The sequence below is a fragment of the Oryx dammah genome, unplaced genomic scaffold (genome assembly GCF_014754425.2).
Source record: "Oryx dammah isolate SB20612 unplaced genomic scaffold, SCBI_Odam_1.1 HiC_scaffold_18, whole genome shotgun sequence".
NCBI lineage: Eukaryota > Metazoa > Chordata > Mammalia > Artiodactyla > Bovidae > Oryx > Oryx dammah.
Genome location: NW_024070202.1, coordinates 45201757 through 45215952, shown reverse-complemented (window position 1 = coordinate 45215952; position 14196 = coordinate 45201757). Strand labels below are relative to the sequence as shown.

The following is a 14196-nucleotide window of genomic DNA, read 5'->3' as shown; positions in this document are numbered from 1 at the left end:
TTTGCTGTCAATTTCTAGATAATTTGATTTAAAACCACAATCATAAAGATATTCATATTGCTATATAATGAACCTCCTGTAACTGCTTTTATTCATCTGATTTCAGGGAAGCATTCAGCCCAGTGGGCCTTGGATGATGTCCTTATAGGAATGAATGACAGCTCTCAAACTGGATTTCAGGATAAATTTGATGGCTCTTTAGATCTGCAAGCCAACTGGTATCGAATCCAAGGAGGTCAAGTTGATATTGACTGTCTCTCTATGGATACTGCTCTGATATTTGCTGAAAACATAGGTATACATTTTCACTTGATAAAGGGAGAATATTTAATTAACTAGAGGACTAAATTAACTAAAGCCCAAAAGGAGATTCTCTAATGCAAAACCATGTGCATAACTGCCTGTGCTGAGGGAGGCAGTTGGAAATAACAAGTTGTTTTGTCTTCTAGTGTGACTTGGTGAACCCAATGACAGTTTTTGCAGGGACTGTCTTTCATGGCATGCATAATATGACCAATGTTTCTTAAAAGTGAGGCAAAATGTCTGTCTGAGAACATTCCCATGTTTTAGAATCTGCAGAATTAGAACTTGCAGGCACTCTGTTAGCCTGTCTCAAGGTGGTAAGACTTTTCAAGTTAGCAGCCATCCATATTTCTGAGTCTGTGCTAACTAGATTAAAAAAAGTCAGTGTGAGATGAAAAGTCAAAGCACATGTGAGACACTATAGATAAGATTTGATTTTTGTTTACTACTGAAAGCATGACAAGCAGAAACACCCAATAAGAAAGAGAGTACAATTATGTGCTACCATTAAACTTTTCCTTTTTCATAGGAAAACCTCGTTACGCTGAGACCTGGGACTTCCATGTGTCAGCATCAACTTTCTTGCAGTTTGAAATGAGCATGGGCTGTAGCAAGCCCTTCAGCGACTCTCACAGTGTACAGCTCCAGTATTCTCTGAACAATGGCAGGGACTGGCATCTTGTCACTGAAGAATGTATTCCTCCAACCATTGGCTGTCTGCACTACACAGAAAGTTCAATTTACACCTCCGAGAGATTCCAGAATTGGAAGCGGATCACTGTCTACCTTCCACTCTCCACCATGTGAGAATTGTCATTTGGCTACATGTCAGAACTTCAGGTTTCTGTCACCTAATTGGAAAATAATTGTGATGCCACTTGGAAATTCTATTACTCTTTCATGAGGATTATGCATGGAACATACCAGGGGGTAGAAAAAGTTATAGGGGCTTGGGTAATACTTTTTAAATGTGGTTAGGAGTTCCAGGAGTGTTATGAGGCTGAACTTTTCTGCTTCTTCAGCAACCTGAAGGCTGCCCAACAGATTCAGATTTTAAATTGTAAAAATAAACATCTACCCAATAACCAGAGTGATACTTATCCACATGAAGCAGTTGGTAAAATCATTAGATGTGGAAGAGTGTCCTTAGTTGTTGTTGGCTTTTCTTTTTTAATCTCCACACCACAATAAGAGTAAATGTTCCTTCTTTTGAAATGCTCATATCATTTTACATCTTTCTTCCCCTGCACAGGATCTCAGATTACATTCAGCCCTACCTTATGTTAGGGCTTACAGCAGGCTCCTACTTCTGTGGTTTAGGTATTGGATAGTGAAGGATCTCTCTAGGAACTAATGTTACTGTGGTGAGTGAGTTTGTGCCATCCTGGGGCTGCTCTCCCCAGATCCCTACATCTTCCTTGCACTGCCCTGCTCTGAATTGTAGGCAAATTGGCCTCTGCCAGCTGCATTTGCCAACTGCATGTGTTTTCTGGCTTCCTGGTAGGTTTAGGGAGTAACAGATAATGGCAAGAAAGTGGAGGGTGGAAATAAAGTTAAACCAGGGTATTCCTCCCCCCTCCTTCTCTATCTCAAGTACATCTTGGCCAAGTTGAGCAGCTCCAGCTCCACCATGGTGTCCCTCCAGGTGACACCGGCCCCTGGGCACTAGCAGCACCTCCTCCTGTATCTCTCCATCTTTGGACTTGCAGTGGCTTCCTGACTTTCCTAAACTCTTATTTCCTCACTGATGCTGCCACTCACTATGCATCTAGTACTTTGTAAATTCTCTCCATTAAATACTTACAGTGGTTTCCATTTTCCTGGTTCCATTTTGATTCAGAGATGTGTAAACAAGTGGCAGAAAAAAAAAAACACACACACAGGAAATCAATGTGTTTTAGTATTTAACCTAAAACAGTTTCCTGTGGACCCCAGAGCTTTAAAGAATGCTCACTTGTAGCTCATTTATTCATTCTATTTATATTCAACAAACATTTATTGAATATCTCTGCCTGCAATGCAAGAGACACAAGAGACCTGGGTTCAATCCCTGGGTTGAGAAGATTCCCTGGAGAAGGAAATGGCAACCCCCTCCAGTATTCTTGCTTGGAAAATCCCATGGACAGGGGACCCTGGCAGACTAGAGTTCATGGGGCCGCAAGAGAGACAGACACAGCTTAGCTACTAAACAACAACAACAACGTTATATGTTGGATCTCTGGTACAAAATGAATAAGGGGATGCCTGGATCCAAATATATGATTTAGGATAACAGATATCTAAGCAGTTGTTTATGGTATAAAATACTAACAGTGACAAAACCCAGGAATATTACTTAAACAAAGGGAGATACTACCCAACTCAGTTCAGGGAGATTGAATGGAGCTTTCTGTAGGAACTGATGTCTGAGTTGAGTCTGAATTAGTGAATAGAGCTTATCTGATTGAAGAGAGCCTGTGGGAGGTCATATGTGCTGTTGTAAGCCAAAAAAAAAAAAAAAAATCCCAGAGACCAGAAGAAACATGAGTTGATGGGAAAACTCTAGGACTCGATGCTATTAGAGTATAATTGTGAAGAAATAGGCAAAGATGAGGCAAGAGAAGAGGGCAGATGATGAAGGGGGCGTGTATTTCATATTAGCAGTTTGGCATGTGCAGGGGAACCATTTAAAGGGTGTTAAACTGAGTGGTGACATGATTAGATTTCTGTTTCAGAGCCACCACGCTGGCAGCTGTGTTGCATTGAAGGAGGACTTGTGTAGGGGAAACAATAGCACTTGAAATGTTACTATTGAAATTCCACTTCAAGTCGACTGTGTTTTACATTCCAAATAACTAACACATTTCTGCTGTGCAATCTGTTCCTAAATGAGAGACTGCTACTGCTGTTTGGTAAGGCTGTACATATTTCTGGATAAAGTGGTCTTCTGACAGTATATCCCAGTTAACAGATTGCAAATATAATTTAAAAAAAAAATGGAGGTACATCACATCATTCTAGTCCTCACCTTTATGGGAGCCAAGCCCTCAGGAACCAAAATAGAGGCAGAAGTTGGATAAGGCTTCCATTTACTACCAAGAAACCTTAGGGACAGTAGAACAGAGACTTCATGGCAAGAACTTTGAAAGATTCCAACTTATCCCCATGTTTATCATCCTCAGTCTCTTTTCCAGTACTGAAAAGTTGTAAAAGCCTGAAAGTGAAAACTAATATTCTACATAGAGTTAAAACACAGAATAAGTTGATAGTTCAAAATAACTTTTCCAAGTCACATGTGTTCAGAGGCTCTTAAATGAAAGAAATGGTGAAATATTTTAAAAGTGTGTTTTCTACTCTCCTGTTTTTGGGTCAAGAGTAAACAACATCCAAAATTTGGTATAAAACAAAGTGTCTCAAATAAGAGAAAACTGGAACCCTGAGGAAGACACTTTTACAATGAAAGAATTAAATGTTTTGTTTTTGAAGGTTGCCACTCAAACCAAGTACGATTTGTTTGTTTTCTGTGTTGTTTTGTTTTTCTTAGATCGCCCAGGACCCGGTTCAGATGGATCCAGGCCAACTACACTGTGGGGGCTGACTCCTGGGCTATTGATAATGTCGTGCTGGCTTCAGGGTGTCCTTGGATATGCTCAGGACGAGGGATTTGTGATGCTGGACGCTGTGTGTAAGTTAATGAAATTGGCAGTTTCTTTCTTTTTAATGCAAAAGGAAAGATAGTATCTTGATCTCATGACATATAATGCCTTTTCTCCACTCATTTTTGTCTTTAGGTGTGACCGGGGCTTTGGTGGAGCCTACTGTGTTCCTGTCATTCCTCTACCCTCAATTCTTAAAGATGATTTCAATGGGAACTTACATCCCGACCTTTGGCCTGAAGTGTATGGTGCAGAGAGGGGGAATCTGAATGGTGAAACCATCAAGTCTGGAACATCGCTCATTTTTAAAGGGGTCAGATAAGATTGTTCACTAGCACTGAGATTCCTGTCTTTTCTCAATGCTCCACACAGATACATTTCTGTTCAGATGATATATTATTGTATATACTGTTACTGTCTTCTAACACATATCATGTTTCCTCTTATATCGACTGAGATCATTTTTTATGATCACTTGGGCATGAAACCGGAAAAGGCAATAGCAGCCCATTCCAGTACTCTTGCCTGGAAAATCCCATGGACGGAGGAGCCTGGTAGGCTGCAGTCCATGGGGTCGCTAAGAGTTAGACACGACTGAGCAACTTCACTTTCACTTTTCACTTTCATGCATTGGAGAAGGAAATGGCAACCCACTCCAGTGTTCTTGCCTGGAGAATCCCAAGGACGGCAGAGCTTGGTGGGCTGTCGTCTATGGGGTCACACAGAGCTGGACACAACTGAAGTGACTTAGCAGCAGCAGCAGCAGCAGGGCATTAAACTCTTCCCTTGCTTTGGTAATCAGACCTTCCTTACATTCTGCTGGAATTACATATGTAAAAATTATATATACACTATTTCTAGAATCTTGGCATCTAGAATGTAATATTTTGTGTGTTTTCAGATATTTAATTTGAAATATTTTTCTAAATGACTTTATGGAAGATCTTTGCTTTTTATTTCCATTTTCTTTCTTTTCCTCCTGCCAACACAACCATTTGGTGACTCTAAGAAAACCTAACATTTAAGTCAAGTTAAATAGCTTTCTCAAACATCATTAGTGTATTTTTTGTATTTCAACCTAAATGTTGGTTAGACGGTTATTAAGCAATTATGTGAATCTGTGCTGAGCTGGCACATCTTCGTATGTGAATACGCGCCACATCCTGCCCCTCTCAGCTGGGGCAATTGGCTAATCTAGGTGTGCAAATGAAATCTTTAACAAAAATCCGCATGGGTCTCTGTACAACCTTGATGATTAACACCTGACATTTAGAAAATTAGACACCCTGGAAGTTTTTCAATTGTAGTTAATAGATGCTGGCTATCATTCTTGTTTGAGTCCAGAATTCTTCTCAAGTTTTTAGATGAGATAGAAAAAACACTTTAGGGGTCAGGGAGATTTACAAGTCCCTAGGAGCGGTAAGTGACTGAAGAAATTGAGGTAGGACATTTCAGGATAGAGACTGCTGTTTTGATTGTGTGTATTTTAATTCTTGTCTGAGGCTTTAGCTCTCATTACCACTATCTATTTGAAGCAATTGACAAGACCACAACAGGTAAATCCTGTGATTCAAATATCTTTACCTGATAAAATTTTAAGCAGTAAATTAACCTGGTCTCTAGATCCTATGAACAAGGGAAACATATAGTCTTTTATATTAGTATTAAATATTTTCTCTTTAGCCGTCCAAATGCAAGGGCAGCCAAGCATTATATGTATTGGACATATACTATCTATCAGTCCTGCAAGATGCAAAGAAGGCTCGACATATGCCATTCAGTAGGTTGTAGTTTGACCTAGAAAGGCATTCTTTTGTGAAAAAGGAAACGATAGTTTCTTTTCAATGTTTATAGATTCAGGAGTGCTATCTGCTATTAAAATAGCTTTGCATTTAGCACAGATGGATTATTGAAGCTGGAAGAGGATCAGAAAAGAAGCATCTGTATGAGCTGGAATATATGTAGAAGCAGGCAATACAGTTCCACTGGGCAATTTTCCATATCAAGTAATTAACTGTAAATAAAATTTTAAATGTGAAAGAAAGATGCTTTCATACTTCAGATCATGCTGACTTTCAACAAAATTGCTCTTACAAGATACATGGGAGCAAGTTTATACTCACCTTCTATAATCAAGGGTGAAGAGTAATCATATTCCTTTATCTTGATGTTGTCAAAGGATATTTATGAACTGTATCTGTTAACTACCCACCTCGAAGCTTTTTCATTGTAAGATGAAGTGACCTTTTCCCATGGCCTTAACCTCTACATGGCTCCAAGCTATGAAAATACATAAGGCCTTAAGCTGATAAGTGTATGAGGGAAAGGGTAAAGACTTCAAGACATGAAGGATAGGCAATGTAGGAATGTCAGCATTATGGACTGAGCAGAGCAGTGAATTATTAAGATAAAAGAAAAATAAGAGTGGAAATATAAGGCTTTTACACAACCACCTTCAATCCTGGAAGTTTGAATCTATGCTTTGTATAAATGCAGTTGCTTTTTCATTATGATATCAAATAATTCTCAAATTCTGAATTTAGCATTATCTAGATATCTCTCCCCAAACCAAAAGATGATTTAATAAACAAACACTGATATTTTATAAAGGATGGAGGATAAGTTTCAGAATCTGACATATTTGAGTTTGAATTCTACTATCATCACTTTTGCAATCTTGAGCAAATTACTGATCTTCTCAGATTTTCCATTTCCTTATGTGCAACAGGAAGATAATAATATGTTTCTCTTATGAGTGATAGGTATAAAAGAATAGGGTTCTTTTAGAACCCAGAATGTTGTGGGCACTCAATATGTGGTTGCTCTATAATGGAGAAGCCCATTACAAAATTAGTCTTATTTAAAATGTTTCAGCTATTGAAGAATGTATTATATGATAAATATTAAGAAGAGGAAGAATTTGCTTCCTCTACATTAAATTCCACTTGGTATCTGTTAGCTGATAATTAGGAAGCCAGCAGACAGTACAGTGTCCCCTCAGTACCAGCCAGCCCTATACCACCAAGGAGCCAGTTCATTCAGAGTCGTACTTGAGAAGCTGAAGGCCTGTTAGTACCCAGGATATTTGCATAGAGAAATTCTATTTTACTGGGCTGTCACTGCAATCCTGCATACGTGGAGAAAACAAGCTGTGGAGCTGTCAATCCCAGACAACCAGAAATAGTTAATTAGCAGAAAAATTACTAAAGCCAGTGTGATCACTTTCCGCCTTCCTTGGCTTCTCTGCATGAGCGCTTCCAGCCTGGGCTTAGGGACTTGCTTAGTTACGCCTTATTTAACTTGACCAACTGGAGGGTGTTGTGTCAGCCTGAATGAGAGCCTCCTGGGGCTGTCAGAGCACGCAAAGGAGTAAGTTCCTAAGACTCTTTGGAACCCTGAAAAAGTTACCTATTAGTTCCTAGCTTCCAGCAGGAGCTGGCACATTTTCCGTCTGTTTCCTCTTTACTCCTCTCACAACATGCTGTGATCAAAGGAGGCTGTTTTTTAAAAAGGCTTATAGGTATATAATGGTATCATTTTTGCACTGCTTTCTATAAAAGTCACAGCAAAGTGTGACTTAAAGTTGAGCCAATGAAATGTTTTTATTCAAGCATAGGGAATGAAAGCCATTTAAAGGGGAAATGATCAATTTTTCCTTCCAAACTGGACCAAGTATTGTCTCTTGATCATTATGCATCTATTATTTAGCTAATATAAGTTAGATATATAAAATCAAAGGAAAATACTCTCGCAAATAAAGTAAGATTGCTTAACATGTGTGTTTTTTGTTTGCAGGAAGGACTACGGATGCTCATTTCAAGAGATCTAGACTGTACCAATACGATGTATGTCCAGTTCTCACTTCGATTTATAGCAAAAAGTAAGTCATTTCTGTGGGTATGAATTCACTATTTCCCTTCAAGCAAATTTCCCCATGCACGATTCCTCCTCCGCAAAGAAATAACAGATTTTAGGCCCATAAATTTTGTTCTATGGGAGAGCCAACATAAATTTGAGTGCATAAGTGTTTGCAAATGTTCTTCTATAATATATATTCATTTTAATGTTGGGGTAAGATTACTACTTATTTTATAATGATTTCATACAGAAATAGTAATCATACTAGTCCTCTGCTGGTTAAATTTATCATCACATCCTTGAATCTTTTTTTCACCACTTATTTCTAGCTGAAAGAAATTTAAATTTTAAAAATTTAGCTTTTGGAAACTTGGGATTTTCTTTCACAGATGTAAACCCCTAAAGCCAACTCTGTCATTCTGACCTTTCATATTAAACTAAATAATTTTCCTGACAAATAATATCATTTGGATACAGGGAATTTTCAAGTAGACTTTTGATAATATCCTGAGATATAAATGTTTGACCCTTTGTAGAGCTGTGAAGCCTATAGAATCAAAAATTTTTGACATAATATTTCCTAAATGAAATATAGAAAGATATGTGTTCATATTGAGGAAAAAAAAGGAGATAGTACTGTGTGAAAAATCCAAGATTTGATGTGTGTTTTGAGATCTATTTATCCAGAAATTGCAACCCATCATCACTTCAGCTTGCCTCAGAAGTATTTGGACTGTAAAGCATCTACGTGAATGCAAGTCAGGTTATGCATTGATACAAAAAAAAAAAGTCTAAGATTGTACACTATTCCCGTTTTTATCACAATGTGTTTATGCCTGTGTTTTCTTCTTTCTAGGTACCCCAGAGAGGTCTCATTCGATTCTATTGCAATTCTCCATCAATGGGGGAATCACCTGGCATCTGATGGATGAATTTTACTTCCCTCAAACTACCAACATACTTTTCATTAATGTTCCCTTGCCATACACTGCCCAAACCAACGCTACAAGATTCAGACTCTGGCAACCTTATAATAATGGTAAAAATGCTTAAGTTCTCCTATGGTCAAAACTGACTGTGGCATGTTAACGTGCTTTCGCCTAAGGTGTGGAGGAAGTGTTTGTCAGCTAAGTGACTTCGCTGTCAATAGCACATTTTGCATGCTTCACTTTTGAGGAGTTTCAAGGAATATTTAGCTTTATATATCTCTACCTTCATATTTGACTATATATTATCTTCTTGTTTGATTCCTATGCAAATATAGCTAAATCCTGTCATAGAGTTATGCTTTTTAAAAAATAATCCAGCTCTATCATTAGGTACTCATCAGTTGTAACTACATTTTTTACTGAATTCATTTAGGAATACATAGTTCTGAGTGCGGCACTTCGTTAATGAGACAGAACAATGTTAGAGCAAAATGCCATGACAAAGAGGAACTGACACCAAGCAGATAGTGCCTGAGATAAAATATTCTGTCATATACACTTGACTCAGTGATAAGTTAAAGTGAATGTATAATTTAACAGCATTTTCAAATGCTTATAAAAAAACAATTTTACAGATTTGTAATGTTTTATTGCTTCTTGTATTTCTATTAACTGCTTTTTATAAAGAACCAGACTCTACCAAACTGTACCTTTAATGGCCTAGGTAAGCACAGAGATGTCATATTAAGCGAATTCTTAAAAGGTAACACAGAAGTGGATAAGAAAAATGTACTGCCATCTCTAAAACTTAACCTGAATGTTTCCTTTATAACCAGTAAGTCAAAAAATAAAATAATTGTAACTTATTGTGAACAGAGAAAATAATCTTGTATAATCGCTCAGTCCAAAAATGCAGCCTGTTTTACAGTCCAGAGGATAGTTGTCTTCATATTATGTTTGGAATGCTTACCAATTTGCCTTCATTTCTTTCACCAATTGCTTCCAAAACAAGAAAAGGGAAGAAAGCTACTAGGATTAGAACAGTGACAGGATTAGAGAGGGAAAGGCACATGTGACTTCATTTAAATCATCAGATTGTTTTTGTAGGCTTCTATTTATAGATCCTTTTATATATTTTATAAGAATTCTACTAAAAGTAGGAATCAGTGAAGAAGCAACCTTGGGGAACCTTGTTGTTTCTGCTTGGCATGGTTTTATCACCTCGTTTCCAGTTCAATCCAAGCAGTGTTTTGCAAAAGCACTGGGCTTGCCCTTCTTATCTACTCAGTAATATCTTCCTTGGGCTTCTCAGGTGGCTCAGGGGTAAAGAATCTACCTGCAATGCAGGAGGCCCGGGTTTGATCCCTGGGTTGGGAAGATCCCCTGGAGAAGGAAATGGCAACCCATCCCAGTATTTTTGCCTGGAAAATCCCATGGACAGAGGAGCCTGGTGGAATACAGTTCATGGGGTCACAAAAGAGTTGGACATGACTTAGCAATAAAACAGCAAATATCTTATTTAAACACACTACCTGAGTTGCTGAATCAAATTCTATGACAGCCTAAAGAGTGATTTTCTTAATTTTCTGTATGTTCCCATATAGCTCCAACTAAACTTACATGTTTTGAAAAACATTAAGGGAAAAATAAAGTAACATATAACAGAATGTTTTCTTCTGTGTAGTTTTTAATAATTAAATAAAGCTGCACAGCAAGCCAGTGTTGTAATGGCCATGGTCCTTAAGCCTAAAGGAAACATGATTCTAAGTCATGATTTGACTCTAGAATATCCTGGTGCTGCTGCTGCTAAGTTGTTTCAGTCATGTCTGACCCTGTGCAACCCCATAGATGGCAGCTCACCAGGCTCCCGCATCCCTGGGATTCTCCAGGCAAGAACACTGGAGTGGGCTGCCATTTCTTTCTCCAGTGCAGGAAAGTGAAAAGTGAAAGTAAAGTCACTCAGTCATGTCCGACTCTTAGCGACCCCATGGACTGCAGCCTACCAGGCTCCTCTGTCCATGGGATTTTCCAGGCAAGAGTACTGGAGTGGGTTGCCATTGCCTTCTCCACGAAAATATCCTGGGTTGCTCCATAAATAGACTAGTTAGTGTAACTCATTTATAAATCCACAGGCTGACCATCCATCCTCATAGATTCAGGCATGTTACAGATTCCCCTAAACCATGAAGGCATGACTCAAAGCCCTCTCTTGCTGCTGGAGGGTCCATTGTACCATAGCACTGCTGTGACAGGAAAGGAAGCAAACTCTTACCAGTCTTCTGAAATTAGTGAGGTTCTTTGATGCAGTGTCAACTTAAAAGGATTGAAAGCATAATTTTTTCTACACTTTAATCTGATAACACAGTATTGTATAGTTTGTGCTTCTTTGTCTAGAAGGCATATGTTTAAACCAATAGTTACTGAGTTCCTTCTGTCCTTTCTTCCTTTGAGCAAAAATGTTCATCCAGTTTTCACCTTTGAAAAACTTGCTTTATCCAAAAATGCCATAGGTAAGAAAGAAGAAATCTGGATTGTTGATGACTTCATCATTGATGGAAATAATTTACATAACCCCGTGATGCTTCTGGATACTTTTGACTTTGGGCCCAGAGAAGACAATTGGTTTTTCTATCCTGGTGGTAACATTGGTCTTTATTGCCCATATTCTTCCAAAGGAGCACCGTAAGTATTTAATTGAAAAGTTAAAAATAAAGCCACTGCTCTGTAGAGATCACAATGAGCTTTTGCCTAAATGGATTCCTTGTTGTTTTCTTGTATAACAGTGAGGAAGATTCAGCTATGGTGTTTGTTTCCAATGAAGTTGGTGAGCATTCCATTACTACTCGTGACCTGAATGTGAATGAGAACACCATCATACAGTTTGAGGTACTTGACTTTGTTCTATTAGTAATGCTTTAAATTTTATCTTGAATAAAAGCTAGGAAAGAGAAGGAAAATCTCAGATGATTTCATGCATTATGACTTTCCATTTTTGTACAAGGACAAAAGAGGTTTTACATCATAATTCATTTTTATTAGTAGAATGTATTATCCTACTAAAGTTTATTTCTGAATTTTTAGTCCTTTATGACATAATTTCCTCACCTACTACAATGAGAAATTGTCAAAATAAATTATTTCAAACATTATAAAAATGAAAAGGAATATACTATTCTAGTGCTATTTTCACAATATTTATGTGTTACTTAAGACTCAGGTTAGTGTGATTATAGTCTATACCAGGACAGCACTTTTGTTTAATATTTATCATGATGTCATGAATTTTACAGATAAAATAATACTTACTATTTTTTTAATTTCTGTATATTTCATTACTCTTTATGGACTCCTTTTATTTTTCAAGACAGAAATTTAAAATGTATAGAAAAAAAATTTTTTTTTCTTGGCTTCACTTTTTTTTTTTCTTTCTTTCTTTTTTATTTTACTTTACAATTCTGTATTGGTTTTGCCATACATTGACATGAATCCACCACGGGTGTACATGCGTTCCCAAACATGAACCCCCCTCCCACTCCCCTCCCCACAATATCTCTCTGGGTCATCCCCGTGTACCAGCCCCAAGCATGCCGTATCCTGCATCGGACTTAGACTGGCGATTCGATTCTTACATGATATTATACGTGTTTCAATGCCATTCTCCCAAATCATCTCACCCTCTCCCTCTCCCTCTGAGTCCAAAAGTCCGCTATACACATCTGTGTCTTTTTTGCTGTCCTGCATACAGGGTCATCATTGCCATCTTTCTAAATTCCATATATATGTGTTAGTATACTGTATTGGTGTTTTTCTTTCTGGCTTACTTCACTCTGTATAATCGGCTCCAGTTTCATCCATCTCATCAGAACTGATTCAAATGTATTAACTTAGATAAAATCAGCAGAACCAAAGATACATTGGGCTAAGGTTCAATAGTCTTAACTTCTGAAGATACTTGTTTCATGGTTGAAACCTGTACTAGTCTTTGGACAGGCTTAAATTAGTGCCTAATTGTGTCAACAAAATTTTTAATATTTGCTAGATTAATTGTATCCTCTAAATTAGAGTTGTTTCTTTCATCTTAAAATCAGAGATCAAATGATGCCTTAGTGGAGAAATTATTCTCTATTTTAAGCTTTCTATTATATTTTCTAATTTTTAAGTTACTTATATAACCTTCTTTTATATTTTCTATTATTTATGCGTTAAATGTTAATAAAAAGTAATACCTGTGGCCCTTTCAAGAGTTCTGTTACCAAAAGAATCTAGGTAGAAACAAATCCCTATAGCTGAGAAGTTTACTCATCAGAATAGTTTACCCATCAGAAGAAAAGAGGAGTAACTTCAACAAGAGCAAAAATTATAGAAATATATCCAGTTGCTATGACAGCAAGAAAAGTGTTAATCCCAGTTGGAAGAGGGAAATTTTTTTCATGAAAAGAATCGCATGCATTTGTTTAAGTTTTAGTTTAATTCACTTGAAAGCACGAAAAAGGAATGAAGTGATTGTTTCCCTCACATTTAAAAAGTCCTTTCTGAGAATGTTCTCACTATGCCAGGGAAATGGTGACAACAATTTTATTTCATTCTGTTTTAATATTGAAAACATACTGAAGATTCTCCATGTGCAAAACGAAATTGTTTGAAGGTGTCACAAGATGAAAAATAGAAGGTCTTCCCATCCAGCAGTCTGAAAAAAAGCTAATGGTTAAAATTAGAGAAACAACCTTTTCACTACAGTTTGTATGGCTTGGCAGTGAATGTGGGCTAAAGGTAAATTTTGGAATTCCATGCCAGTCTCTGCCTTATTCACTTCCTAGCTTTTTATAAAAATGAGGGAAAATAAATTTTTCATGAGGCCCTTTGAGGTTCTTTATGAAAAAGTATTATTTAAAGGTAATATGCAATATTACTCAGGCAAAACAGAATTTCATGGTGTTAAATATTTCAGCAAGACAGTTCCCAGGAAAATGGACCTTCGAGAAAATAATGAAGTGGTGAATCATTTCAAGGCTTGTTGCTCTGAGGTAATTTGTACCATTTTTTTCTTCTTCGTCAAGATCAATGTTGGATGCTCAACTGATAGCTCCTCTGCTGATCCGGTCAGACTGGAATTCTCCAGGGACCTCGGGGCAACCTGGCACCTGCTGCTCCCCCTCTGCTACCACAGCAGTGGCCAGGTCAGCTCCTTGTGCTCCACTGAGCACCACCCGAGCAGCACCTATTATGCGGGGACCACCCAGGGCTGGAGGAGGGAGCTCGTGCACTTCGGGAAGCTGCACCTTTGTGGGTAAGGACCTGCTGCTTCCAGCCATGTTTTTCTCATTTCACAGTTTTCTTCATGATCTCATGGTTGACTCGCCACTTTATCAGGGAAATGTCCACCTTACGTTTCTTGCTCAGTTCTCCACTGAAAGCAGATCAGTGAATGTTTAAAACATAGGACATTGAGCTGACATACTGCTAATTCATGG

The 14196-nt window shown here is 37.8% G+C and overlaps 1 protein-coding gene across 1 annotated transcript in view; it reads left to right on the top strand.

Moving 5' to 3' along the window:
* The window catches only part of RELN (reelin), a 557548-nt gene that overhangs the window by 461859 nt on the left and 81493 nt on the right, over positions 1 to 14196 (top strand). Inside the window, exons 33-41 of the mRNA XM_040260785.1 lie at positions 107 to 295; positions 833 to 1106; positions 3827 to 3967; positions 4074 to 4251; positions 7734 to 7818; positions 8653 to 8835; positions 11236 to 11407; positions 11509 to 11611; positions 13783 to 14012. Of these exons, the coding sequence (XP_040116719.1) occupies positions 107 to 295; positions 833 to 1106; positions 3827 to 3967; positions 4074 to 4251; positions 7734 to 7818; positions 8653 to 8835; positions 11236 to 11407; positions 11509 to 11611; positions 13783 to 14012 (1555 nt within the window). The remainder of the gene's footprint in view (positions 1 to 106; positions 296 to 832; positions 1107 to 3826; positions 3968 to 4073; positions 4252 to 7733; positions 7819 to 8652; positions 8836 to 11235; positions 11408 to 11508; positions 11612 to 13782; positions 14013 to 14196) is intronic.